This window comes from Cucurbita pepo, chromosome LG08, assembly GCF_002806865.2.
Source record: "Cucurbita pepo subsp. pepo cultivar mu-cu-16 chromosome LG08, ASM280686v2, whole genome shotgun sequence".
Taxonomy (NCBI): domain Eukaryota; kingdom Viridiplantae; phylum Streptophyta; class Magnoliopsida; order Cucurbitales; family Cucurbitaceae; genus Cucurbita; species Cucurbita pepo.
The window spans coordinates 851,037-877,689 of record NC_036645.1 but is presented as its reverse complement, the minus strand read 5'-3'; the positions used below and the strand labels follow the sequence as shown (position 1 = coordinate 877,689).

At 36.7% G+C, this 26,653-nt stretch overlaps 6 protein-coding genes across 14 annotated transcripts; 3 read left to right on the top strand and 3 right to left on the bottom strand.

Annotated features, from left to right (window-relative positions):
- Positions 1–712: 712 nt before the first annotated feature.
- LOC111800222 (proteasome assembly chaperone 4-like) lies at positions 713–3,575 on the top strand. Of its 2 annotated transcripts, none has more exons than XM_023683817.1 (7): positions 713–811; positions 1,743–1,917; positions 2,028–2,096; positions 2,532–2,610; positions 2,816–2,880; positions 3,090–3,177; positions 3,320–3,575. In XM_023683817.1, exons 2-7 carry the CDS (start codon positions 1,753–1,755, stop codon positions 3,355–3,357), a joined length of 504 nt encoding a protein of 167 aa, XP_023539585.1. In that variant the 5' UTR covers positions 713–811; positions 1,743–1,752; the 3' UTR covers positions 3,358–3,575. The 2 variants fall into 2 exon arrangements, with proteins under 2 accessions (XP_023539585.1, XP_023539586.1); XM_023683818.1 differs by lacking the exon at positions 713–811 and adding an exon at positions 824–1,039.
- A 765-nt stretch (positions 3,576–4,340) lies between these two features.
- On the top strand, positions 4,341–8,949 carry LOC111800220 (probable sugar phosphate/phosphate translocator At1g48230). Of its 3 annotated transcripts, none has more exons than XM_023683814.1 (10): positions 4,341–4,631; positions 5,019–5,320; positions 5,514–5,621; positions 5,986–6,017; positions 6,135–6,185; positions 6,356–6,417; positions 6,508–6,769; positions 6,958–7,223; positions 7,307–7,401; positions 8,381–8,949. In XM_023683814.1, the coding sequence occupies exons 2-10, from the start codon at positions 5,237–5,239 to the stop codon at positions 8,543–8,545; spliced, it is 1,125 nt and encodes a 374-aa protein (XP_023539582.1). In that variant the 5' UTR covers positions 4,341–4,631; positions 5,019–5,236; the 3' UTR covers positions 8,546–8,949. The 3 variants fall into 3 exon arrangements, with proteins under 3 accessions (XP_023539582.1, XP_023539583.1, XP_023539584.1); XM_023683815.1 differs by having other exon boundaries at positions 4,980–5,320; XM_023683816.1 differs by having other exon boundaries at positions 4,345–4,631; positions 7,307–7,395.
- A 513-nt stretch (positions 8,950–9,462) lies between these two features.
- LOC111800711 lies at positions 9,463–10,634 on the bottom strand. Its single transcript, XM_023684523.1, has one exon. The coding sequence runs from the start codon at positions 10,403–10,405 to the stop codon at positions 9,722–9,724; it is 684 nt and encodes a 227-aa protein (XP_023540291.1). The 5' UTR covers positions 10,406–10,634; the 3' UTR covers positions 9,463–9,721.
- A 730-nt stretch (positions 10,635–11,364) lies between these two features.
- LOC111800975 (50S ribosomal protein L3-2, chloroplastic) lies at positions 11,365–15,124 on the bottom strand. Its single transcript, XM_023684916.1, has 5 exons — positions 14,553–15,124; positions 13,366–13,575; positions 12,598–12,702; positions 11,931–12,044; positions 11,365–11,842 (listed from the first exon to the last, which is right to left on the bottom strand). The coding sequence occupies exons 1-5, from the start codon at positions 14,928–14,930 to the stop codon at positions 11,669–11,671; spliced, it is 981 nt and encodes a 326-aa protein (XP_023540684.1). The 5' UTR covers positions 14,931–15,124; the 3' UTR covers positions 11,365–11,668.
- Positions 15,125–15,569: 445 nt separating this feature from the next.
- Positions 15,570–23,424, top strand: LOC111800476 (SWI/SNF-related matrix-associated actin-dependent regulator of chromatin subfamily A-like protein 1). Of its 6 annotated transcripts, none has more exons than XM_023684189.1 (24): positions 15,570–15,838; positions 16,152–16,215; positions 16,675–16,757; positions 16,848–16,903; positions 16,987–17,062; positions 17,175–17,241; positions 17,427–17,493; positions 17,610–17,676; positions 18,109–18,192; positions 18,273–18,314; positions 18,489–18,644; positions 18,973–19,050; positions 19,616–19,684; positions 19,776–19,841; positions 19,929–20,057; positions 20,146–20,202; positions 21,223–21,312; positions 21,510–21,575; positions 21,702–21,770; positions 21,845–21,949; positions 22,031–22,156; positions 22,236–22,294; positions 22,365–22,401; positions 23,132–23,424. In XM_023684189.1, exons 1-24 carry the CDS (start codon positions 15,713–15,715, stop codon positions 23,291–23,293), a joined length of 2,001 nt encoding a protein of 666 aa, XP_023539957.1. In that variant the 5' UTR covers positions 15,570–15,712; the 3' UTR covers positions 23,294–23,424. The 6 variants fall into 6 exon arrangements, with proteins under 6 accessions (XP_023539957.1, XP_023539956.1, XP_023539955.1 ...); XM_023684188.1 differs by having other exon boundaries at positions 16,669–16,757; XM_023684187.1 differs by having other exon boundaries at positions 16,666–16,757.
- Positions 23,425–23,719: 295 nt separating this feature from the next.
- LOC111800477 (diacylglycerol O-acyltransferase 3, cytosolic-like) lies at positions 23,720–25,440 on the bottom strand. Its single transcript, XM_023684190.1, has 2 exons — positions 24,965–25,440; positions 23,720–24,640 (listed from the first exon to the last, which is right to left on the bottom strand). Exons 1-2 carry the CDS (start codon positions 25,355–25,357, stop codon positions 24,005–24,007), a joined length of 1,029 nt encoding a protein of 342 aa, XP_023539958.1. The 5' UTR covers positions 25,358–25,440; the 3' UTR covers positions 23,720–24,004.
- Between the last annotated feature and the right edge of the window lie 1,213 nt (positions 25,441–26,653).

The window sequence follows — 26,653 nt, the reverse complement described above, 5'->3', positions numbered from 1 at the left end:
AACAATCAAGCAATTTGAAAACACCTGATTCAACAAAATTTCTTTTACTTTACAAGAACTCATTTCTCTGGTTATGGCAATCAAGATCACAAAAAATGTGAATAAATTCCTAATGTGCTACGCCAATTACTGCCTAAAAACACCTGATTCAACAAAATTTCTTTTACTTTACAAGAACTCATTTCTCTGGTTATGGTAATCAAGATCACAAAAAATGTGAATAAATTCCTAATGTGCTACGCCAATTACTGCCTAAAAACACCTGATTCAACAAAATTTCTTTTACTTTACAAGAACTCATTTCTCTGGTTATGGTAATCAAGATCACAAAAAATGTGAATAAATTCCTAATGTGCTACGCCAATTACTGCCTATGAGATTCAGTAGAACAAAAAGCAGATATAAACAGCCTACAGTGCAAGATTGTTTGAAACAATTTACATACCAACTAGAATGGACTGATCGAATGCCAAATCGAGAAGCGAAGCTCGACAGAGATCCGATTTTGTGTTCCGGCCGAGCCGCGGGAATGGGCGAGATAGAGAAACAAAGAGAGAATCAGAAAATGGGGAGACGCGGGAGACGGGTTTCTTTCACCAATGAAAAAAATTCAAAGCTTTCATGAAAATTTACAAAAATGCCACTGTATTCGGAGTAATATTACAGAAATGCCACTTCCTTGATCGTAATTTGTATCATTGGGAAGTCTCCCTCTCTCTCTCTCTCTCTCTCTCTCTCTCTCTCGGCTCTAATAACTTTCCCTTTCACTTCCTCTCTCACGGATTCTCTTTTGATTCCAATCTTCCTCGAGGTTTGTTCTCAATTTTTTCTCCTGCATTTTCTGCTATAATTTGCTACTATTTGTTTCTAGGTCATGTTTGTTCTAGTTTTGTCGCTTGCTGTAGTGCGCGATTTACTCTGCTCTAATTGCTTCGCCGACTGTTCTTTCTTCGAGGATTGGATTATATCAATGTTTTCTTTTAAGATTGAGTGATTTCACAAGGTTTTTCCGATGTTATCTATGTAATCGTTCTTTAAGGTATTGATTTGAATTTTCCTCGACTTGATGGATATATGACTCTCTTAGCTTCACATGAACATACTGTATCTCTAAGCTGGAGTTCACTGAATATTATGTACTCGTAGCTTGGCGTTGATCATATGCTACGTTTTGGAAGTGAATTTTTGGGTAAGAAGAAAAGGAAATTTTATGGTTGAACTTCATCATGGCCTTGCTTTTGTTCTGCATGGAATTCAAGGAAAAGGGAAAGAGTTTAGACAGCTTTCTTGAGTCTCTATCCCACTCTCATGAACGTTCTTGTCAAAAGATATTCACGTAACAGTTCAAGCCCACCGCTAGCAGATATTATTCACTTTATTCCGAGCTTTCCCTCAAAGCTTTAAAACGCGTCTACTATGGAGATGGTCTAGTCCTACCTCGAGCAGTGCCTATTGAGGTTATTGGGAGTGAGTCCCACATTGGTTAATTTAATGGAAGATCATGGGTTTATAAGTGAGGAATACTATCTCCATTGGCGTGAGGCCTTTTAGGGAAGTTCAAAGCAAAGCCATGAGAGTTTATACTCAAAGTGGATAATATCATACCATTGTGGACAATATCATACCATTGTAGAGAGTCGTGATTCCTAACATAGTATGAGACCCATGCCCTAAACTAACCTCAAAGTTTTTGTTTCCTCCTAGAAGATCAGTGTTCCAATATTTTCACATCTTTGTGTTAGGTTCATAAAAATGTTATTTCAAGCTCAAACCTCAAAAGAAGAACACCCAGTTGCTGAGCTACCAAGTAGCAATAACAATGGCGACCTTGACGGTGGTGGTGTTCGTGTTTCTTGCTTCAGTGAAGCCATAAACGATGTCCCCGTCCATTTTCAGATAATCTCTCTCTCTAAACAGGTTCTTCATGGCTTTTCTAAGCCTTCCTATGAATTTTTCCATTTCAATTGTTAGCATTATTGTGTTAAATATCTTAACCCAAGTTCTTTTATGTTTTCTTATTAGTGTAGATATATGTATGGATTGGTTGCAGTTCTGCAAAATTTGGAAATTTATACGCAGCTGCCCCCACACGACCTGTAAGTTGCTCGTTGATTTGACCGAATCTGTATAAAGAGCTGTTGGAACTTTTAAAATCACATCACAGACTCTACTACTAGCCGATATTGTCCTCTCTGAGCTTTCCCTTTCAAACTTTTACTTAAAATTCTTAAAACGCGTATGTTAGGGATAGGTTTTCACACTCTTGTAAAAAATGCTTCGTTCTCCTCCCCAACCAATGTGGGATCTCACAATCCACCCCTTTTGGGCGAGCGTTCTTAACTATTAACTATTGTGGATTTAATTAGCTTAAAAGTACTTTCTATGGTAATACAAATTATATCAAACTCATCCTAAAACTTTTTGTTACTTAATGTATTTTCTGTTCCACCTTCCTCATCGTTTCCTCTCTTCCATATTGTTTAATATTATCAGTTCATAATCGTTAATATTTTTCCACTAAATTTTTGCAGAACAATACAGTGAGTGTCACTTCCATACTCGGAGGTTCATCTGATGATAATACAGGAGCTAGCATGGCTCGTCGATTAGGTACTATGTAAATTTAATTTTGACTTTTTTTTTTAGTTCAACAGGGTGAGAGACTACTTCAATGGATCAAGATTGTATGTTAACCAGTTGAGCTAAACGAGTGGATCAAGATTGTATGTTAACCAGTTGAGCTATGCTTATGTCAATGTAATTTTGTCACGTCTTCTCTTAGCCTTACTAATCCCTTTGTTTCCTCTTTCCTTAGTGTTAAAGACGGGTTTAAATATCATCTTGGCTAGCAATATCCCGAAAAACAGCCCTATGATCGAGGTTTGATGACCCTCCCCCTCTTGGTTTTTCTACTACACAAATGTGATGATTGATCTATAAAAGAAGAACTATGCAGGGAATATTAGAGCTTGTTTGATAATCATTTTGATTTTAGAAAACAAACTTGTTTATCTTTAGTACGTTGTCTCGCGCTTTGTTTTTTAATTTAAGTCGATTCTTATCGTTTATTTTTGTTTGGATCATTTTAGGTAGCGGCTGAAAAGATGTTAGTGCAAAAGCTGGCCAGTTTAGGGTTCATTAGACCAAAATCTGAAGGGAAGGGCCATCTAGATAATGGTACCCATGCTTAGTCTTCTTTGCAAGAACCTAAGAGACAGTTATTACTCTGATTAAGCTAGCTGATTCTTATAACTGAACGCTTGATGTTCCTCCTTACATTATGCTTATGGTTACAACCTCTCGTGTTAATCTCGAGCAGGCTTCATTCGTTCAGAGTCGGTCGAGGAAGACAATTAGAGTTTTAAGTTATTAAGTTTTCAATCTTTCAAGCTTGAACTTCAAGCTTGAATCATGACTTTGGAGGTGGACAACCGAACATACGAAACGTTTACGATCAAGGTACTCGATGGGGTTTCTTTTACTTTGTCTTCTTCAATGTTGACTAAGCCCTTTCTTTGTAGAGCCGATGTTTCGTTATAAGATAATATAAATCGATAGCTATTTTCTATTTTTTATATGGAAGTAGTATAAAAATAAATTTATTGATCCAATATGCCATAAAATATTTGAAAGAGTAATAGGTAATAGGTGGTAGGTAGGAACAAGATTAGGGTATTTACAAATCTAACTCGTATTTTTGGAATTTGCAAATATAGTGAAGTTTTTAAATTCTATATTACGTTTTTTTCTTCTTATATTCCGATTTAACCTTCTTTTTAACAAATTTTAAAAGTACATAAATTATACGTAATATATATATATTTTGACTTTTTAGAAATTTTGTTGGTTAAAATATTATATTATATTTTCGTTTATAAAATATTATTGAAATGTTTTAATTTTTTAATAAATAAATATATTGAAAATTGAAAATTATTTATTGAATAATTTAAAAATATATTTTAAAAAAAATCTCTAAAACCCTTTCCCAATTCTTACACAAAAAAAAAATAATAATAATAAAAAAATAATAATAATAATTGGCTCAGGCTTGACCGTGTGATCTTGGTTGACCGTGTGATCTTGGTTGGCCTAGGCTAAGATCAAAGTTGCTTAAACTGGATCTTGTTTAAGTTTTGCCAGACCGTTTATGACCTATGCAACTTTTTTTTTTTCTATTACATTCTTTATTTTGTTGAGAAAATTTAGAAATTTTATGGATTATGAAAACCTTCAAAATTTTGTTCATTTGATTCATTGGATTTGAGCCATATTTATTCTAAAATTGTATGGAGATGTGGATAGTATTTAAAGGGTACCGCTCCGTCAAAAGGGAGCATAACAGCGTGTGTATTGTGTTCACTTCTGCATCTTCGAAATCCAGAAGCCACTTTTTACAGCGTACGGATCCATCAGTTCTTCGAAATCCAGACGCCATTAACTCTCTGTCCCTCTCCCTCCTCTTCCTCCATTTTTCTCTACTAACCCAGTTCTCCATTTCCCACTTGGAACCCCACAATTCCCCTCTCTGCATCGTTTTCCTTCTCACCGCCGAGTAGGGTTTATTTACTGCAACTGTTTAGCGTTTTTCTCCTTCCTATTCCTGCCTACGCCTCGATCCCACGGTTTCGGTAAGTTCCTCTTCTTCTCCCTCTCGTATTTCATCGCGTTCTGCTCTGTGATGCGTTTTCTTGGCGTCCTGCGTCTTGTCTTCTGTTGCAATTGAATTTCTGTCTCTTGTTTGTGCTGCATTTTTCAGATCTATTCGAATTTGGGTTTTATTTATATTTCCCACTTGGATCAGTTTTTCATCATAAACTAGACATTGTCCGAATTTGGTTCTTGTACGCGATTCTTTCTTATTGGCGTGGTTGATTGTTGATTTTTTATGATTTTGGCAAATCGTGTTACTTCTCAACTCTCAGTGCCTTTTTGGATGGTTTGAATGTAATGTATCTGGGATTTGCTTGTTGGAATAGTTAAATCCTATTGTATGAATCCGGGCTTCGTCTTCTCAGGCGCTATCCTGCATATGTATATACAGTACAGTAGGCATTGCACCCGTCGGTGGAACCGATAAACCCTATTGTATAGCCTAGAAGATGAATTCGACTGCAGATTTTAGATAGAAGATGCCTCTATCTTCAGTTTCAGATCATAGACAGTGGTGATAAAGATAGTTTAACTGCCGGAACTCATCTGTTAGATCAGCCAGCGAAGGTTCTTATTCGCCAAAATGATCAACAGACCACTTGTGCTCACTTACCTGTATCTTTTCATCTACATTTTGCTATCATCTGGAGTTATTTTGTACAACAAGGTATTTCGACATCTGTTTTCTTTAATTCAGATTTGAAATTTTTTCCAGTTTTCATTACCTTTTTCGTTACTGGCACACTTAATTCTCATAATTTAACTGTTTCACAATCTTAATTTAAGGTATTACCATTCTTACTGCTTAGTTGTTGGCTTTCTGCTGATGCTTGTTTTGATTTGCCATTCTAATATTGCAGTGGGTGCTCTCCCCAAAATACTTCAATTTTCCTTTGCCTATTACCCTTACAATGATTCATATGGGCTTTTCTGGTGCTGTTGCATTCTTTCTCGTTCGCGTGTTCAAGGTATGATTTTACCTGAACTTCAATATATGACTTTAAGGGACTTTCTTCAATTTACTGGTTGTTCTTTGTCAATTTGTTCCCTTGGTATGAAGATGACTGTTGAATTGGGTTTTTGTAACTGTCTCTTTTATCTTCCTTAGAGGTAGCCTTTTTTTTTTTTTTTTTTTTTTACNAGTATTAAAAAGTTCTACATCATCCTCAGTCTGTGCCAACTACTAATTGTTACTAGCAGGCAGCAATGCTTCAATATAAAAATCTTGCACGTCTTGGATTATCCCAATTCATCCATTTTCTCTTGCTGGGTTAATCTTTTCTTTTCAAATTTTGGTAGCTAGAGTCATTAATGTTGATTTCATATCTGCAGGTTGTATCTCCAGTCAAAATGACTTTTGAAATGTAAGTGCATCAAGAAAAGTTGTGGTATAATTTCTGTTTGCAGGTTTTTTTTTTCTTCCTTGGGTATAATATCTATCTGTTTTTTAGTGTATAATATATATCTTTTTTGTTGGACAGATATGCAACATGTGTCATTCCAATTAGCGCGTTTTTTGCATCAAGTCTTTGGTAAGTAAAGTTGTAAAATTAGACCTCTTGTAATAGTACTTAAAGAGTTTTGTTTAGTAGGCACGGGTCTCGTATTTTGGTTTTGTAAATGGTGTTTATCAGATATGGGACCAGTGCACGGTGCGTCATGTTCACAATAGTTTTAGCATTACTAACTATTGATATTTCAGGTTTGGTAACACTGCCTACTTACACATATCTGTGGCCTTCATTCAGATGCTTAAGGCTTTAAGTATGGAGGCTAAACTTCATCCTTTTTCTTAATTTTCGAATGAGTCTCCTAAAAAATGTAAAATAATTAGATTTAAATTTGATATTTCAGTGCCAGTAGCCACGTTTTTAATGGCTGTTGTGTGTGGCACCGACAAGTTAAGGTGTGACGTTTTCTTCAACATGTTGCTGGTCAGTGTTGGGGTTGTCGTTTCCTCATATGGAGAGATTCATTTTAATGTAGTAGGTACAGTTTACCAGGTCACGGGTATCTTTGCAGAAGCTCTCCGGCTGGTCTTGACGCAGGTCCTTCTGCAAAAGAAGGGCTTGACTCTAAATCCTATCACCAGCTTATATTACATTGCTCCATGCAGGTACAGTGTACTTTGGTGCTTCTTGACTGGAAATGTCTGTGTAATTGTCAATGGATTCTTAAGATTTCGGATTGATCTAGAGTGACAGTCACTTATTGGAAAATGACGTAAATTTAACAAAAGACAGATTCTAATTTAATAGTGGTCGATGGAATTAGCCGCTCACTTTTTATGTTTGATACATGCAGCTTTGTTTTCCTGTTTGTTCCTTGGTACTTGTTGGAGAAACCAAATATGCAAGTTACTCAAATTCAGTTCAACTTCTGGATCTTCTTTTCGAATGCACTGTGTGCCTTGGCATTGAACTTCTCTATTTTTTTAGTAATTGGAAGAACCGGAGCTGTTACTATTCGAGTTGCTGGTGTTCTCAAAGACTGGATACTAATAGCACTCTCAACTGTTATATTTCCTGAATCTACGATAACAGGGTTGAATATCATTGGCTATGCAATTGGTAATCCTTGTCAAGTGGAGGATTTTTCCTATTATGTGTTACTAATTATGATCTTCAATTTACCAATCCTTCTCTCAATGCAGCATTGTGTGGCGTCCTCATGTATAATTACATAAAGGTCAAGGATGTTCGTGCATCTCAATTGTCTTCTGAAAGCATTCCAGAGAGAATGGTAAAGGTTTCTCTCAATTATTTTTATCTCATGGCAATTTTAATCATTTAAAATATATATACACGAGAACTTTCAAACCATATTAAGTATCAGCTTTGGTTCTAGTGACTGATGGGAACGTTCCATATTTCCATATCGTTGCATCTGTTCTTGTTTTTATAAGCTAGGAATATTAGAGTTACAGAGGCCAGAAGAATTATCATACATTTGTAATGATTATTATTATATTCTTGCCATCAAGTCATCTGCATCGATAATATAATTCCTTTTGGAGCTTTAGTTTTTCCTTAATGTGAGATGTGAAGTATTTATTAAGGTCAAGGGAAATTATGAACTAAACTCTTACCTGCTGCTTGTTTCACTTCATGATTTACATGGAAATGAGATGTATATGATTGAAATTCCCAAATATTGTTGGAAAAGAATGGAATTCTTAAGAGTGTTATATGGAATGTATTGTTTTTGTTCTGCGTGCGAACGTATTTTTGTTTACAGTACATGTCTATGGGAATCCTTCATCATTGTATTTTTTTTAGTTCAATTAATAGAAATTTATGTTTCTTGGGGGAATACATTTTTTTTATTAGAGGAGCTGGATGCAAATGTTACCTTAATGACATCCTATATTTCGAACTTGAAAGTTGATCGAGCTATAACTTATGCTAAATTTTTCGAGCTTTTGCAAGTTTTCATGATATCATATCCATAGTTCCCCTTTCATTCGATGATTTTGCCCAGTAGATTCATGGATATAGTCTGTAAGACAAGACTGTTGAACTGCAAACAATCTGCAAACTTGTTGTTTTGAAAACTCACTGAAGACTCGGAAATCTCAAAGTCCTTGTCGATGGACGATGATTTTAGGGGCCGACCATTAACTTACGTGCTTTTTTGTCTGTCTGTTGTGTAATTTCTATCAGCTGGTTATTGTCTCTTGACCAACCTTCCAATATTTTCCTAACTGAAACTTTGATGGATAGTACAGGACTGGAAGTTAGAGAAGAGATCGTCAGATATATTCACACCAAATAGCAACAATGGCAACGGCGTTAGTGGTTCGTCCGACATGAATGTCGATGAAGAAGCACCGTTACTTGCATCAAGGTTGTCACATAGCGGTCGTATGCAGGTTGGTAACCACAACAAGTAGAGTGGTATATAAATATGAACATGAATTGGTAGGAAGGAAGGAAAAAGAAGAGAGGAAACATTGATGGAAGTTCGTTCTCATATAAAAAGATGAGAATTATATGATGAATCCATTTGAATTTGTGGGAAGTGAAGTGTGTTGTTACATGGAATAGAGATGTTATTGGGTTGGGAGTATGGGAAAGTTGCTGTTATGGGGGCGCTCTTGATCTTGATTTGAATGTAATATCTTGGGACAATTCTTTTAACCAACCAAGTCATGCAAATTTGTATTTGTTGGATGAACCAAACCTTTCTTCTTTAGGGGCACTAAGTAATCTTTGCCGTCTTTGATCCATGAAAGGTTTATCTTTATTTTCAGCATTCATTTCACAATAAAGACCAAAGATAGTCTTTGATTATGCACCAACTTTCTAAATTTTTCTTTTCGTATTCTTACGTTTTAATTTGTTGTTAACTATCATTATGTCGACTCTTGTAGTGAGTATACGAACGATGGTATAATACATAAGTGGCCAGTTTTAGTTTTAGTCGTGTATCTATCAGTTTAAGAAGTTTTCAGACGCTAAAATTGTATCAAAACAACCACTTTTGTAACCTTTTCGATTTAAGCGCAGGGATGCGGAAGTTGGGGGAACAAAGAAAATGATTTGATTGGGGAAGGAGTATAATCAAACAATCGTCTCGTCCTTTCGACGATCTTTGATTCTTTAGTTTGTCTCTTTATCTTCTCTCGAATCATGATCTAACCTTTTGATTAATCGTGAAATGGGGTTCCAAATTTTATTGTTCTTCGTGTTCATCTATTTCTCCTCTAAAAAATTTGAACTTGTTTTGAATAGATTTTTTAATTTTCCAGAGGAAAACATTACTTCACCCTAATCTTCAACCTTTTGAATTCTTTAACAGACACAAAAATGGGTAAAATAAAGAATTGGATTCAATAGAGAAGCAGAAAAATGCGCCTCATTCTCAATATCATTTCAGCAAACAATGTTGAAATGTACATGGAAATTCTTTCATACTTACCTCGACTGATCTTTCCTGCCATCCATGAATCTGGAAAAACCATCACTACATTGATTCAGATGCTTCCATGGATGGTTTTACTGTATAGCGACTCTGCATTCTACTGAATTACTCTCTACAGTTGGTTTCCTTATCCATTGGCCTGCTGCTACTGAGTTTGATTCCGCGTCTTAGGCTCGAGAATCGAAGATATCCAGTCCTGCAGCTTCTGTTCTTCCACCGTCATCTCACCGGCCACAGCATCTCCGTTACTATTAGCATGTTCATTTCCATCTTTCTCCTCTAGCTCAAGATAAGCAAGCCGCTCCAATGCGAGAGTAGCCTGCTTCTTGGCAAACGCAGCATTCTTGATCTTCATCTCCGCTACAGCCCTAGCGTCAGCTGCCGCTCTCCGCATGGATTGAGCGGCGACACGAGCCGCTGCGACAACCGCCTTAGCCGATTTACCGCTAATGTCTCTCCCGGCCAAAGTAGCGACGGCGTACTCCGATTGGCAAACGCCAAGGCCGCCGGAGCCGAAACAGTCGAAGAAGGTAAAAGAAGGATCAGAGCAGAGAGGGCAAAGGAAGGTAGAAGAAAAACGAAAAGAAATGCAAGAGAGATGAGAGATCGAAGGACATCTGAAACACATAACTCGCTGATGAGACGGCGGCGCAGTCGAATCGTCATAAACATCGAAGCACACGGGACAGAAACGGGAGATATTGTTCCTGAGGACGCAATTAGTACAGAGACGACGGAAGGACGCTTTGACACGGACATTGTGGAGGATCCAACACTCGGATTGAGTGATGCCGCATTCTTGGCAGTGAGAAATGGAATTGGATTGCATCGGATGAGGATGAACAGCATTCGCCGGAACAGAAACCCTAGAATCGGAGCCGGAGAGAGAATCAGAACGACAGGAGGCTTTGGGTTCTGAACCTTGAAGAAGAGAGAGAAAAAGAGAACTTTGTTGAAGAGAGAGAAACCTCCTCAGAAAGAAATGGAGGAATCGAGATTGACCTGAAGAAGAAGAAGAAGAAGAAGAAGAAGAAGAAGAAGAAGAAGAAGAAAGGCGATTTGGCCCTCTTGGTTTGAATTTTGAACTCAGAATAACGTCTTTTATAAGTTTAGACGGATTTTCTTCTAAAATTCCAATTTTTAAACTTATCTTTTATTTCTTTTTATATCTCTTTTTTAGAGGAGAATATAGATTTATTTTTTTTTAAATTTTAAATTATTTTAGATTTTATATATATATATATATATATATAATATATATATACTTTAGGGTTTACTTGTGCTCGCCTCTAGTGAATTCTTCAGAGCTGGTGGTGAGACCGTTGAAGAAGTGTCTTGACGTACTATAACTATTATTATCTTCATTTTATGCAATGATGAATTCCACGAAAGTTTATCAATTCTACGTGTGAAAATTTAGGGTTTTAATTTTTTTTGTTTAGGTGGCCATGAGGGAGACTTAGAAGGAACTAAAGGCTCTCTCGACCCACATGACAAAACCACCATTGCCAAGGACGGCAATGGAGAGTTTCATCATGATCAATGTTGCCGAGACGCTCCATATGAAAGGGAGGACAATGAAGCAAACGATGACAAGGAAAGGTTCGTTGACTTAGACAACAGAGTCTTCCTCATAAGAGTCGTCAACAAACTCGAAGCAGCCGAGAAAAATGATTGATCGTGCGGTGGTTATCAGAAGTTGAAACAGAATTTAAGGTGGGGTTGAGGAATTTCAACAAAATTTTAAGAATCTATAGTTGAAATTTCAGAGTAGAAGATGAAAATGAGTTCAAATGAAGAGAGGCGACGGCAGCCATAAACAATCTCTTTCTCCAAGTTCACATAAACATCAACAAAAAACCTCAATAATCATAGCTTTTTCTCTATCCTTTATTTCAAAATGGCATTTTCCGGTACAAGTTTTGAGTTGAAAGAAAAGTAAATGGTAAATTCCCATCGTATAAGGAGATTGGATTGCCTCATACAGAACCTCCAGCTGCGTTTCTACTCGAAAAAGGGTCATCAGTAGCTGAAAAGATCGAAAAAAACAGAGCGAAATCGAAGAACTTGCACTGAAAAGCCCAACTCCCTATCATTCTCCAACCATGAATGGATCTACTTCTCCAAGATCAGCAACGAGAGGTTCCAACGTCTCTGTGTCCTCGTCGTCGTTCGCAAAGTAGGTAGGGAATGGAAGGATCGACTTGTTGGGTTTCTTGTAGAAGGCGTCTTTTATAAATACAAAGTTTCCTTCGGCGCCCGGGACCTGGAAGGTGAAGTTTTGTGCAGCAAATAATCTCAGATCACAATGTCGCAAGAGTGTCATATTTATGTGTATATTGAAAGAAACTTACTTGTCCTCTAACCCACATCAAGTTTCTTGCAGGATCAATTTTGTAGACCCACACATTTTTCACAGTTCTCTGCTTCCCACCCATACGACCAGCCATCTTCTTACCTTTAAAAACCTGGAAAATAAGAACACGTTTCTCAGTCGTATACGACATGGCATACAGAGAAAACGGAGTAGAACTCACAACATAACAGACCATAAAAACGATTCAAGAAATAAATCAGACTAAACCAAAGCGTGTTCTATTACAACATAGTAATTCTACTGCAGATAAAGTTGGTATTAAAAAAACAATTCAAGCTTGTTCTATTACAATATAGTAATTACTCGATATTGATTCATTGCACAAGCATAGATAAATCCAGAAAACGTCCTTTTACCGTGCAAGTTATTCCTTTTTGTTTAGTCCCATCAAATTCTTGTTTCTATTCTCTAAAATCTCCATTCATTGAGAAAGAACCTTGCACATTGACAGGAAACGAAGGAGACAGAATCAAAGTCCTATGTCGAAGTAGGCTAGCGCGATATATTACCCTACTACTACGCGGATATCTTCAATGCTCGAGTTTCAACCAGATGTGAGTTTTGGGTAGCCTTAAAATGCATTTGAGAACTGAAATAACCACTCAATCTTAAAAATGAGTGTCACCATGAAAAGATAAACACACCTTTCCAGGAGCATCCCTCTGACCTGTAGAACCGAGGCTTCTGTGGGATAATGATGCTCCGTGGGATGCTGGCATTCCTTTAAATCCATGCTTTTTCATCACTCCCTGTGAACAATAAGAAAAAAGATTAGCCATAAGAGACATCATTTTATGGAAAAGATATTATACCATTTACACATGGAAAGAAAACAGCTTTTTTATGTCTAGAACACAAACATACAACCAGATTAGCAAAAACATGAAAAACAGAAACAAAGCAAAGATCAAAGATCAACATAAGTTATCAGCTACACAAGTTTCTCCTAGGGTTTGTATAGAGCCCTTAATATTTTTCGTGTTTATACTTATATATATGAATTGTGTGATTGTTTTAATTCTTGTCATCTTGAGGATGCACGTGATCTCATCGAGAAATTGTCCGTATTATCTTGTGATAACATACACATGTACAGCACTGTGACTTTGATGTTCAAATTTCACCCCGCAGATCATGCAGAATGTTAGATAATTAAGCATTCAAGCCAAACAAAACAAGTTCGAGTTAGGTAAATCATGGTAAAATATTAGAGTTGGGTTACGGTGTTTATTGAAAATATTTGCCTGAATATGCAATTAACTTAACCATTTATGTTCCCACAATAACATTCATGTGTTTTGAATATGTAATTAACTTAACCATATTAACAAATACAAGGGAATGAAAGAAACCTAATAGGAGTAGAGGCTGTGAGCTAAAAACTTAATGAAGGAATGCTGCAATGGACTCACCTGGAAACCTTTCCCTCTTGTTATTCCTGTCACATCAACAAACTGTCCAGGGACAAAATGACGAACACCAATTGTCGTACCAACTGGAAGAAGGGCGTCTTCTGTCACTGGAAACTCCCTCAGTTTCCTCTTCAATGGAACACCTTGAGCCCTAAAATGACCTACCTCGGGTTTTGTCAAATGCTTCGCCTTCTTCTGTCCACAGCCAATCTAACTAGCACCATAGCATAGCACACTTGGTCAATAAATGCAAGTCCTATACCATAAAATTTGTAAGAACTGAAAAAAGAGATCTCATACATATGGTCTAACGGTCAAGACAACTTTTTTTCCCCTTAGAAATGGTGAAATCAACAATGGTAAGTGTAAGTAATAATCAAAACTCTTGTTGCTTCCCAAATATTAGGGAGGTAGGCAATGAGTTTGATACGAGAATTTGAACCTCGATAACCCAGTTATTAAGAACAAAAAGGTCATATAATCACGTCTAGTTAAGTGTAACAATGGAAGCCACAAAATTTCGGACCAAGACAGTTTTCTGTCTGATCCGTATACGTCTGCTTTGTCTCAAATGAGCATTCTGAAGAAACTCCCGTTAAGTTATACTATTACTATTGTCTATTAAAAGGATTATTCTTTCATTTCAGTTATATACCTCTTCCTACTTCTGAACTTCATTTTCAAAAAACTTCAATGGGTACACGCAAGAAATAGGCCAATTCGGCAGCCTTTTGCTCAATTTCTCGTGAGGTCAGATTCTGATCGGTACGAGTAAAGGGAATGGCCCATTGGCCTCTGATTTCCATATGAAAGACAGAACGTACATAAATACCCTCTTCAACTTCTATTCTGATAACTGAATATCTTTCATAGGTGAAATGCTGATCCAAAACAACAGTGTGCAGCTCAATTCAGTATAGTTCCAGAATCCATGGAATTGAAAGGGTAGGAGTAACAGAGTAACAGCTTCAAATCCCTCTCACAGAGAGAGTAACATAGCAAATAGTATTCCAAAGATGTACTCCTCGGCATCATTAAGCCAAAATCCCATGCCATTCAGAAACCAAGACTACCAGAGCCAACAATGTCCCCTTCCTAATTTCATCTAAGCAGTGCTCACAAGAATAATAAACAAAAACTACTCCGCTGACAGAAATGAAAACGAGAAGAAGATATTTAAACAGTACCTGGAGAGCTGTGATGCCTTCTTTCTCAATAGTCTTGACCTGAGATACAATATTATCATCAACCCAGAGCACAGTGATGGGTACCCTAGCTCCCCATTTATCCCACAGCGCCGACATTCCACACTTGACAGCAATGACTCCCGTACGCTTCGAGTTAGGGCTCATAACACCAGGTTTAGCTTCAATAATCGGAGAAGAAAGCGAAGAGCCATCACCGGCCTGAATCGAACCCTCGGTACTGAAAGTACGGAAGAAGAAATAACAAGACGGATGCGTCCATGAAGAAGAAGAAGAAGAAGAAGTAATTATCGGAGAAGCGGCGGAATTGATCGACAGAAGACGAAAACGAGAAATGAGACCTCTGGATAAAGCCGACATGGTGAAGAACACTCGCAACGATTGCTTGGATGGGGAGATGCAAGAGAGAAAATGGGAAGCTTTAGCTCAGTTTCAGAGTAGATTCCGATCTCGGAGACACTGGAATTTCATTCTCTCTCTCTCTGTACGCAGTGTAATGGAGGGAGAGCGGCAGCAAGCAAGGTGACCACTCGGGGTTTAGGGTTCTAAGAAAACTAAAAATATCAACGACACGGTGCTAATTTAAATAATAAAAAATAATTTATTTATTATTCCACTTATTATTTTGTGAAATTTTATATTTAATTTTTTTCTTAAATATTCCTCATTAATAACATTTTATTTTATGGACGAATTTGTTCGAGATTTTCAAGTTCGATTGTCAAAACTATACAATATTTTGTGGACGTATGATCAAAATTTTTACTCTATTTAAGTTGGTATCGTGTTCGGTATATATTTTGTGCTAGATTTAAACCATGTCTCAATAAATCATATCGGTATACTGCTTAAAATAATATTTTATATTTAATTGTTCGAAAATAAGTTTATGATTTAAAATTTTAAAAATAATAATAATAATAATTCACAAATAATTGAAAAAATTAAAAAATATATATAAATTTTGAATATATGGAAATATAAGGAATTGAAAAAATCCCATAAAATAACGAACGGGGAAGATCATTCGGACACCGTCCCGCCCCGAAGTGCACTTCAAAATTGGCGCGTGGAGAGATTCCATTTCATCGGAGACTCTAGCAGCAATTGGAGAAAGGGTTTGGCGCCTTTCTCCAAGAAAAATGGAATTTGGAGATGAAGATGATGACTGGAACTTGACACTTGAAGAACTCGATTCCCTCGAGAGAGATGCTGTTCAGAAGATCGCTCAACTTCATTCCGCTGCTGCTTCTGCTTCTTCTTCTTCAGTAAACGTCTCTATTCCTTGCTCTGCTTATAATCAATACTCTCATCAGTTCGTTCAATCAAATGAGGCCAAAATCTGCAACCTAAAACCTCAAAACCCTGCATTTCAATCTCCCCAACTCAATCCTGCACGGGGTTCTCATTCGCGCGGGGTTTGTCGTTGGTTCATGCTTTGATTATGGTTTTTGTAGTGTTTTATTGTACCTTTAGGACCCTGTTTCTGAGATTGTAGCGCTATGTCCGCGTCCATGGTGTTCTTTGGTGTTATATGTTTTTACCATGCTTCCAAATCTTTGATCATTTGTTAATATTCAGGTGGAAACCCTTCCTCCCTTGGCCGGAGTATTACCTTCATCCGCTACGTCAAAAGAGCACATTGGTAAGCTTTTACTTTTTCAGCTTCGTAATTCTATCTCTTTACAATTTGAACAAAGCTTATAACTTTTTGAATGCGGATTCTTCTAACGATTAGAGTTCAATAATGGAATTGTTTAGGAAATGATCATATCCCAGCTGAATTTGAATTGTTTGTACTTAGTCTATCGACCCAATTTGATACATTTGTTTGGTCTTTGAATGCATATCCTTTTCTAATTATCCATTATCCTTGCTTGGAACTTGCAAGATTGGCACCGTCTAATCTATGGGAGCTCTTTTCGATAGCCCTGAGTTGTTTTTTTTACTTATATGAAACGAAAGCTTGTTTCTTATGAAAAGAAAATACAATTTCAATCTCATGTATCAAAATTTTCCCTCATATTGCTCCAACATAATAATGAGCGGCTAAAAGTTATTTATTATCTGCATATCTTTTGGCTGTTTGTGTAAGGAGATGAAGGTGCAAAGGAACTACCTAAGCTTTCTGTCAAATTTTTTCTTCACAGCAGCGGGAACATTGCTGCAAAATTTTCATACGATCAGGTGCATTTTCTAGCTGCCTGCAAAGATTTTGTTCTAGCTACTGCTGATCAAATCCTCCTTTACGTCTATATTATCATGCATTTTTTATAGGTACTGGTAGAAGCTTTTCGAAAAATCCCTAAAGCCACTTGGAACGCAAAAGAAAGGTTTCCTCCACTCACTTCTCGCTCTCATCATGGTTGTATTTGTCTGTTACCATTTGTATCTCTTAAAACTTTCGTACCTGCAGATTATGGATGTTTCCAATATCTAGTATGTCAGCGGCAGAAAATGTTTTACGCGACGTAGTTGGTTCTAAAGTTGAGGTTGTAACCTTTGCCTCATTACCTCTACAATCGATTGATATAAAATAATATTTATGAGGACAGTCTGTTGTGGCATAAGATATCCTAATAATGTAGTTTAGTTTTTTCACAGGTAGAGAAGTTAGATAGCTTGGTGCATCGTGCTATCATAGCAGCTTCTCTGCTTCCTGATCTACGAGGTAGATATTGAATGTGGTTAGAAACTCGATGTTAGTAACATTTATATTAAATGTCCTAACTCAGGCATTGGTTTGACTCCTAGTTACCCCTTCTTTCTGTAAATTATTTTCCTATTCAGGGGTTGTTTGCATATTAATATATGTATATACTAAATGTTTTGATGTTTTCTATGATTTTGCACAAGACAAATATAACAGGTTACCTGCGGATATCGAATCAAAGCTTTTACCCTTTCAGCGGGAAGGTGTTGGGTATGAAGTATTGGAGAGTTCTGTCAGTTGCCACTGTGTTTTATCATAATAAGTTAAAAGTTCTAAATTTGATATGTATGAGTTTCTTTTTTATCTTTGTCAATTGCTATTTTCAGGTTTATCTTACAGCATGGAGGTCGTGCTCTTTTGGCAGATGAAATGGGGCTAGGGAAGACTTTGCAGGCAAATGACTCTTTAACTGAGCTTTGTAATCGTTATGTTGTATTTGAACAACAATTTTTTAGATAATAAATAAAACACACCTGCTTCGTATTTCGGAGATGTAAATTCTCATTTTGGGAATTTCAGTTTAGATATTGCAATGCCGAAAGTAGTTGACTAGATTACGGGTCTCCTAAATTCTGATGAATACACCATTTGCTTGAGTTCTAAGGGTACTGTTTACTGTGTGATAAGGCATCATATGAGCCCATGATGCAATTTCCATGGGTACAGGCGTTCTTCTTCTTGATTTATGTTTTTCTACGTCAAAGATAATCAAATAGTCCATGGGGTCCATGTGGATTCTGCTAAATAATACATCTTCTCAACTTTGATTTTTATCTCTTAAATGTTGCGTCATCTCAAAATCCTTAGTTTTCTCACTCTCTGCAGGCTATTGCTGTGGCTGCATGTATTCGCGAATCATGGCCCGTTCTTATACTCGCACCATCTTCCTTACGCTTGCACTGGGCTGCTGTAAATATTTTGTCAACTTCACCTCCTTTTTAAAGAGAGAATTTTTGCTAACTTGTTACTTCTCTTTTGCTTTCTTCCAGATGATTCAGCAATGGCTCAAAATTCCTTCATCAGATATTCATGTATTAACCACATCCTTGTCTCTGTAATTGCTTTTATTTATTTATTTATTATTTAATCGATTATTGGATTGAGATTTTATATCTTGTACACGATTTCTGGTGTCTTGATAGGGTTTAAAAAGGATGTTTGAGTTGCAGCTTTAGATGTTTATACTTTATTAAGTTCTGAATCAGGTTGTTTTGTCCCAAAATTGCGGGTCAAATAAGAGTGGATTTACTATCCTCTCCTCAAGCACAAAAAGCACCATTCATCTTGATGGCCTTTTCAACATCATCTCCTATGATGCGGTCCAGAAGTTACAGAATATTCTAATGGCCTCGGAGTTTAAGGTGCCTCTGTACATTTTTATGTAACGCCTAGATTTTGTCTAGTTATTTCATTTCATGCAGCAAGAAAATCATCGCTCATCTTTCTTTTCTTTTTTCTTTTTTTTTTTTTTTTTTTTTTTTTTTTTTTTTTTTTTTTNTTCTTGTGGACTTCTGTCCTTTTATTTTCTATGTTTTACCTTTTTGAGATCCGTTAGAATGTTGTCATGTATTTCAGACAAGATCCTTGGTTTGTTAGTTGTAGTATTACGAACTCAGTAATATTTCTACGGGTTTCTTTATTCTCTACCCTGAATGTTAATGCTCATACACTGGCCTAGTTATTTGTCAGGTTGTTATTGCAGATGAGTCACACTACATGAAAAATGCTCAAGCAAAGAGGACGGTCGCTTGTTTGCCCATTATACAGGTTATCTTGTCTTCTTAATGAAGTCCACTCCTGCAGGGATTTTTTTGGCAAGTCTTTTTTTGGGGTTTAACAAGAGTATAAATGGATTGTTTTCAACCTATTTCGTAACCCAGGGTAGTTCTGTTGAGTAGAATGAATGTGTCTATCGTGCATGATGCAAGTGTATTTGACTGAGTTGACTGAAAATATGTTTCTAATTAGACGCATCCTATCAGTTTTAAATGGATACATTTTTTGGCAAAGTGGATGGTGAGAGATCCTACATCAGTTGGGGAGGAAAACAAAACATTCTTTATAAGGGTGTGGAAACCTCTCTCTAGCAGACACGTTTTAGAAACCTTGAGGGGAAGCCCGAAAGGGAAAGCCCAAAGAAGACAATATTTACTAGCGGTGGGCTTGAGCCGTGACAGATGCATTATGGAAATTGAATGTGTCTTTGCCTAAAATGCATGCATTTTGGAAATTGCATGTGCCACTAGAATGTGCGCTGTAATGCACATGGACTTTACGCACAGGTATTCCTTTTCCTTTATAACCCTTACACATGTTAAAATCTTATTTTCAGAAAGCTCAGTATGCTATTTTGCTTAGTGGAACTCCAGCATTGTCTCGACCTATTGAACTCCTCAAGCAGGTTGAGTTTACTTGTTCTTTCTGGCTTAATACCATGTACATGTCTAAGTATTTGGTTTTTATGTCAGTTGAATTTTCTTTGAACTTTGCAGTTGGAAGCATTATATCCAAATGTGTATAAAAGTGTTCATGAGTATGGCAACAGATATTGCAAGGGTGTAAGGAACAATGGCTTCTATAATCAAAAGCTTGTTACTTATAGCTGTGGTCTTGTTTGAATCACTTAGAAACATCATCATTTTCAGGGAACTTTTGGATTATATCAAGGTGCAAGTAACCATGAAGAATTACACAATCTGATGAAAGCAACCTTGATGATCCGTAGGCTTAAAAAGGAAGTTCTTTCTGAGCTCCCTCTGAAGCGTAGGCAACAGGTACATGTTCCAATTCATTTTGTTTTAAAGATTTTTTCCCTTTTTTCTTTTCTTACTGGTCCTCTGACAATTTGCTTCATGTTTGCAGGTGTTCCTTGATTTGGCTGAGAAGGACATAAGGGGAATTAAAGCTTTATTTTGTGAGGTAATTTAAGAACATCCAGAATATTTAGCTTATCCTTGGGCATTTGTATGGCAACCCTTTCATTCTATAGGAAACTTAAATTTTATTCATTAATATAAAAAAAAAAATTCTAGAGAAATAAGAGGATAAAGAATACTCTGATCTACAAGCTAAAATTGAAAAAGTAGCCTATCTAGAATCAGGAAATGCCAAAATTTAGGTTCTACTTCTCTGAGTTTTTTAGGTTAACTTATAAAAACTACCCTTGAAATTTGCCTTTTGTTTAAAAAGTATCCATATTCTTTCAAGTTGCAATATTATCCTCAAACTGTTATGAACATTTCAAAACTACTCTTAGAGTAGAGAAATCGTTTGAATGTTAGATGAAAAATCTACATGTTTGTATGCCGTTCTTTCCGACTTAATCCAGACAAGCATTCTAGTTACGGCTATATTTTTCCTGTCATTTTTTTGTCCAACATTCTAAAGAATTTGTACTCTTAAGGTAGTTTTATATGTTTATGAAAGGTTAAAGGTTGTAAACAAGGATATTTTTTTTTATAATTTAGCCTAAGCTTTTGTTTCTGAGTACAGAAAGCCTATTTGGATGATTTTCTAGAAGTTTTTTTTCTTTTTTTTTGTTTGATTTATTTTCACATAGCCTTTAACTTGAGTAGATCTTTCGAACATCATTATAAGTAGTAAAAAGCATGGATAATCAAACGGTAGGATCGAGTGCACAGTAATCAGCAAACAATATGAAGATTCCGACACAGAAAATACACTCAAGTATCGGATTAAGATTCAACTGATGCAATTACTACCCCGAACTCGATCAACATATTCAATCCTGTCTTGAAAAACTACTACTTTTCATTTTCGGCCAAATAGCCTTTTGTGAAGCGGAAATCACACATTTCTGAATTATCATTTTTCCTTTATGCTCAGCCCCAACTTTGGGCTGTTACTTATTTCTAATAGCCTTCATTTAGGAAGTTTAAAAACAATGCCTTTCTACTAATATAATGTGTTTGTCTACAGTTGGAGGTTATTAAAGGAAAAATTAAGGCCTGCAGATCAGAAGAGGAGGTAGAATCACTGAAGTTTCAACAAAAGAATCTTATTAATAAGGTAACTGTCAATGCTGCTCATTTTATTGCATATTAAGTGTTCATGTGATAACTAGCATCCCTGAATTTGATTTTTAGCTATAAATTCAGTGCATCGAGGTCTTATAGAGATGTTTTTCTTATTAAATAACCTCGAAAATTTGCCCAATATCTTCCTCCTTTCTTATTTTAAAGTGTCCAACTTTATATTGAAACCAGATATACACTGATTCTGCTGAAGCCAAGATTCCAGCAGTTCTTAATTATTTAGAGACTGTGGTTGAGGTATTTTTCCAAACATCCATGTGTACTACCAGCTTGCTTAATATCTCGACTTTTGTTATGTGGACGTCTGTCAGTGTACATTCAAGTGGATATATTATGTTAAAGTACACTTAATAATTCTCACAGGGAGGTTGCAAGTTTCTGGTCTTTGCTCATCATCAGCCCATGATTGTTGCTATACACCAGTTCTTTCAAGTAAGCCATTGTTGCTATACACCAGTTTCTGGCTTGAGATCAGTCTTTTTCTTATTTAAACTGCTGATTTCCAGAAAAAGAAAGTGAACTGCATTCGAATTGACGGCGGTACTCCGTCAGCAACACGGCAAGCTCTGGTTGCAGACTTTCAGCAGAAAGATTCTATCAGGGCAGCAGTGGTACCATTTTCTTTTGCCCAAACTTTTCAAAAGTTTCTCAATGGAAGCTAAAATGGTGACCAAAATTTAAAACTTCTGCAGTTATCTATCAGAGCTGCAGGTGTTGGGTTAACGTTAACCGCTGCCAGCACGGTTATCTTTGCCGAGCTTTCTTGGACCCCGGGTGATCTGATTCAAGCTGAAGATCGCGCTCATAGAATTGGACAAGTATGAACATGCTATATGTTCTATAAGTTTCAAGTACAATGATAATAGGAATCTTCATTGGGTGATCTTGTTCTTGTAGGTGTCTTCTGTTAACATACATTATCTACTGGCGAACGACACAGTCGATGATATCATATGGTAAGTTCCCGTTGAGCGTTGGCTAAACGATATCTGTGAGTAAAGTAATCCATTTATTTGCTTCTTGCAGGGATGTTGTTCAGAGCAAGTTAGAAAATTTAGGACAGGTAACTCTCAATCCAGAAAATTTCCAACTGAGATTTAAATTCTATTTTAGTCGTTAGCTTTCGCCGTATTATATTTTGGTCGATAAACTTTTAAGTTTCAGATATGAGTCCTTGAACTTTGCATAAATTATAAAACTAGACCAGACTTAATCCTGTTTCAAAGTTGGTGCCTCCAATCCAGAATCTCTTCCAAACAAGTTTTGGATACTCTTGTTTAGTACTTAAACTTTATTTAAACCGTCCAAGCCCACCGCAAGTAGATATTGTCCTCTTTAGATTTTTCCTTTTAGACTTCACCTCAAGGTTTTTAACACGCATCTGCTAGAGAGAGGTTTCCAAACCCTTATAAGGAATATTTCGTTCTCCTCCCCAACCAATGTGAGATCTCACATCACCGTTAAGTTGGACCCTTTGACGAGAACTTTAATCTTCTTGCAAGCCTTACACTTAACCCAACTACACGTGACTTCAAACGTTTGTCTATAGAGGTACTGTAGACAAGCAAAGATTATCTTTGGTAGGTTTCTATTATGCCTTGGAATCTTTGGTAGGTTTCTATTATGCCTTGGAATCTTTGGTAGGTTTCTATTATGCCAAGTTCCAAGGACTAAAATGACATATTTGAAAGTTTCGAGACCAAAATAGCATTCTTTTTGTAGCTCGGATTCTAAACTTATTTGTATTTGTTAGCTTGGATTTGTAGTTTTATGTTTGAACTGGTGAATTGTAGATGCTGGATGGGGAAGAGAACACATTGGAAGTGGCAGTGAAGCAGCAGCCAACTTCAAGCAGCAGTCCAAATTCAAAGCAAAAGACATTAGACTCTTTCATTAAGCGCTGCAACAATGTAAGTGCTGATACTCAATCCAAGTTGAAACTTCCCAGGCATTAAATCATACAATCATTTTCCTGCACCTAAAAAAAGGAATATCTTTTTCTTGATCTTATAGTTAACTCCTTTGTATTAAAGCTAAAATTCACCTCTTAATTATGAATACTTAGAATTTTAATTTTTGGTACCTATATTTACATGTAACACCCGTTCATCAACAGCAATCACTAATCACAGGAGTTACTAGTGACACAGATAATTTGGTTTGAAAAACCAACCATCAAACATAACATTTTCATATATATGATAAGTAAAATATCTATATCGGTTATTTTGAGTTTGAGTTGTAAAAAGTACATGATTTTACAGTATAAAACCATGTACTTTTTACCACTTAAAATAACTAGTATAAGTTTTTAACAAAGCACATGTTCATAAAACAGGCTCGAAAAAGGTTCTCAAAGTCTGTTTTATACTCATTGTAAATAACATAATTCACACGTTACGTTTTATTTATCATATAAGAAAATGTTCTGTTTGATGGTTTTACAAAGCAAATTATCTATATTAGTAGTAACTCTTGTGATTCAAGCGGTCGATGAACGGACGTTACAACAAATTTGTCAGAAACTAAAAGAGGCTAAAATGATCCTCCATCTACCTGAACTTCACAGTCCTAGCAGCTGGATTGGCTCCAAAATTTCCCTAACCCATAAGGACGATGGTAAACTTTTTACGAACTACACTAAATTAACTTCTCCCAAGAAGGCATCAAATTGAAGGTGCAAACCTAGGTTGTTTATGCTCCCCTTGTCCTCCTAGATGCTCAGCCACAATTCTACCAACATCCTCCACTCCAACTCCAATGCACAGTGGATTTGGAGAGCGAGTTTCCATGTCCAAAGAACTAGAAACTCTCACATTTGGTCCATCTCTGCATCTTCCCATGCATTTACACCCACAAACAACACTATCTGCCCCCATCACCCTCTCGAATTCCTCCATCAATGCCGCTGCCCCTGCTTTCTTGCACTTGTTTCCCATACACACTTCAACCCTCCCTACAGATGCCGACCGAGCAACACCGAAGTTTCCGGTGTTTGAATTGAGCTGATGGGTCTGCAATGGAGGAGCTAATGCTGATCCTTGAATGGCATTTGCCTGCCATTGATCTGAGAATGGCTGCGAAAGTGAGGGTGAATTTGCCTTCCTTGTTCGGTACCTTGTGTTGGTCATATTGCCTTCAATGGCACTGGATTCGGAGGATGAAGATGATGAATCGTGAGCGGTTTGTAATCGAGCTGCTTTCAGCTTGGCCTTTTCTAGCTTCCTTTTTCTCTTCTGTTCCTTCTCCTCTGCTTTTAGCTGTTGAAGCTGTCTTTCCAACACCTCTCTCGTTTCCTCAATCTGATCAACAAAGATGTTATCAACCAATCTATGCAGCCAAAAAAAAAAAAAAAAAAAACANAGTTCTAGAGCGATTCTTTGGATGATCAAAGCAAAAACAGAAGAGTCCCATGGCGAATGAATGCAAGTAAATCTTTAAATCAACTCCAATTCAACATGATATGATGAATACCGTTTAATACTAGAAATGAAAGCATCAGGATTCGATGAATAATTATTCAGCCATTACAGATCAACTATCAAGTGGCGCGAGCAAACAGGATTCGAATCATAGGATTTTAGTAACGATAGAGAAAGAGAGAAATTCCGAATCGTTCAACTTACAGAGAAGCGATCCGCCTGAAACTCGCCGACCGAGCTATCATCAAAACGAAACACGAAGCCGAATGCAAAAGCCGCAGATGAATCACCAGACAATCCTTTCAGCAATTTCAATTTCTTCTTCACCGCCTCCTTCTCCTTCTTCAATCTGCCACCATGGCACCTCGTTCCAACATAATACCGCACATGACCGTCATCGCTAAACCTAGGAGAATTTATATTCCGACGAACGTAGAGGCCGAAATCACGAGTTTCAGTACGAACAGAGCCACCGGAAATGGACAGGCTACAGGGCGCCCGCCGGGCATCATGACCGGAGACCTCCATGGAAGATTGAGCAATCTCTCGGCGGATGAGGCCGGGAAGTCGCCGTGAAACGGCACCAGAGACCTCCATGGATGTAGGGAACGTGGCTTCGGAAGAATTGATTGATTGAAAATTGGAAGTAAAAAGAAGCAACGAGTCGTAATTTTTGGAAGGAAAGAGGTCTTGTTGTCAACAAAAAACCGCATTTGGATGACGTGGCGGATTTTGTGTGGAGATTGAGAGACCTCGTGGCAACGCACGTGGACCACGAGCCTTTTTCGTTCTCGCGCGAGCACCGCTTTACCGTCTGCCGTTGGATGATTGTTGCATAGATCGGATGGCTAGTAAATAACCCACGTGGATACACGTAGGATGCTGGCGTGTATTAGCTTTTAAGTTTCTGGCTTTCTTTAAATAAAACATCTTTTAAATTATTTAGATAATTTTTTAATGAAATAAAAATGAGTAACTTTTTTAAAACGGGATTGTAAATGTTATCCTTTTTTTTTTTAGATAAGAATGCTATTTTTATCATTTAGTGAAGATAAAGAAGGAGATTCTTTTTAATAATTGTAGAGCTAAAATAGATATTTTAAATGTAACTGTTCAAGCTCACCACTAGCTGATATTATCCATTTTTACTAGTTACGTATGAATTGTCAGCTACAGTTATAAAACATATCTATTATAGAGGTTTTCCTCTACAACCGATGTGGAATCTCACAATCCACCCTCGTAGAGGTCCAACGTCATCATTGACATACTGCTCGATGTCTGACTCTAATATCATTTGTAAGAGTCCAAATTCACTGCTACAGTTTTAAAACGTGTCTAATAGAGAGAGGTTCTCACACCCTTACAAGAAATGTTTTGTTCTCTCCCAACTGATGTGAGATTCCACAATCCACCCCTTGGGAGCCAACGTTCTCGCTAACGCTGACACACTACCCCATATCTGGTTTTAATACCATTTGTAATAGTCCAACCTTACTGCTAACAGCCAGTTACGTATCGTCATCAGCATCACAATTTTAAAACGCGTCTACTATGAGAGATTTTCACACCCTTATAAAAATGTTTCGTTCCACTCTTCAACCGATGTGGAATCTCACATTAAAAGTCTAATTGAGATCGAGGAATCAACTCAGCCTAAAATGAAGAAGGGTAAAATAAAATAAAATAAAATAAAAGGGATAAAAAAGAATATATAACTTTCACACCAATTCAAATACTAAAATAAGAGTTTGGATATTCAACAATATTCAAATTACAAATATAAATTTCTAAGAAGTAAAAGAAACTAATTTATTTTTTAATAAAAAAAAAAAAAAAAAAAANTTCACACCAATTCAAATAGCATAGTAAAAAAAAAAAATAAAGAAAAGA

Bases quoted from the DNA above. Each gene is read 5' to 3' on its own strand.
- LOC111800222 (XM_023683817.1), top strand. From the start codon at position 1,753: ATGTTATTTCAAGCTCAAACCTCAAAAGAAGAACACCCAGTTGCTGAG. The intron at 1,918-2,027 runs GTTCTTCATGGC...TTATTAGTGTAG, and splicing joins TAATCTCTCTCTCTAAACAG to ATATATGTATGGATTGGTTG. The intron at 2,611-2,815 runs GTACTATGTAAA...CTCTTTCCTTAG, and splicing joins TAGCATGGCTCGTCGATTAG to TGTTAAAGACGGGTTTAAAT.
- LOC111800220 (XM_023683814.1), top strand. From the start codon at position 5,237: ATGATCAACAGACCACTTGTGCTCACTTACCTGTATCTTTTCATCTAC. The intron at 5,622-5,985 runs GTATGATTTTAC...TCATATCTGCAG, and splicing joins TTCTCGTTCGCGTGTTCAAG to GTTGTATCTCCAGTCAAAAT. The intron at 6,018-6,134 runs GTAAGTGCATCA...TTTGTTGGACAG, and splicing joins GTCAAAATGACTTTTGAAAT to ATATGCAACATGTGTCATTC.
- LOC111800711 (XM_023684523.1), bottom strand. From the start codon at position 10,405: ATGCAATCCAATTCCATTTCTCACTGCCAAGAATGCGGCATCACTCAA.
- LOC111800975 (XM_023684916.1), bottom strand. From the start codon at position 14,930: ATGTCGGCTTTATCCAGAGGTCTCATTTCTCGTTTTCGTCTTCTGTCG. The intron at 12,045-12,597 runs GTGTGTTTATCT...CTTATTTTCCAG, and splicing joins AGAGGGATGCTCCTGGAAAG to GTTTTTAAAGGTAAGAAGAT. The intron at 11,843-11,930 runs GTAAGTTTCTTT...TTCACCTTCCAG, and splicing joins TGATGTGGGTTAGAGGACAA to GTCCCGGGCGCCGAAGGAAA.
- LOC111800476 (XM_023684183.1), top strand. From the start codon at position 15,713: ATGGAATTTGGAGATGAAGATGATGACTGGAACTTGACACTTGAAGAA. The intron at 17,063-17,174 runs GTTGTAACCTTT...GTTTTTTCACAG, and splicing joins TAGTTGGTTCTAAAGTTGAG to GTAGAGAAGTTAGATAGCTT. The intron at 19,051-19,615 runs GTTATCTTGTCT...TCTTATTTTCAG, and splicing joins CTTGTTTGCCCATTATACAG to AAAGCTCAGTATGCTATTTT.
- LOC111800477 (XM_023684190.1), bottom strand. From the start codon at position 25,357: ATGGAGGTCTCTGGTGCCGTTTCACGGCGACTTCCCGGCCTCATCCGC. The intron at 24,641-24,964 runs GTAAGTTGAACG...TTTGTTGATCAG, and splicing joins TTCAGGCGGATCGCTTCTCT to ATTGAGGAAACGAGAGAGGT.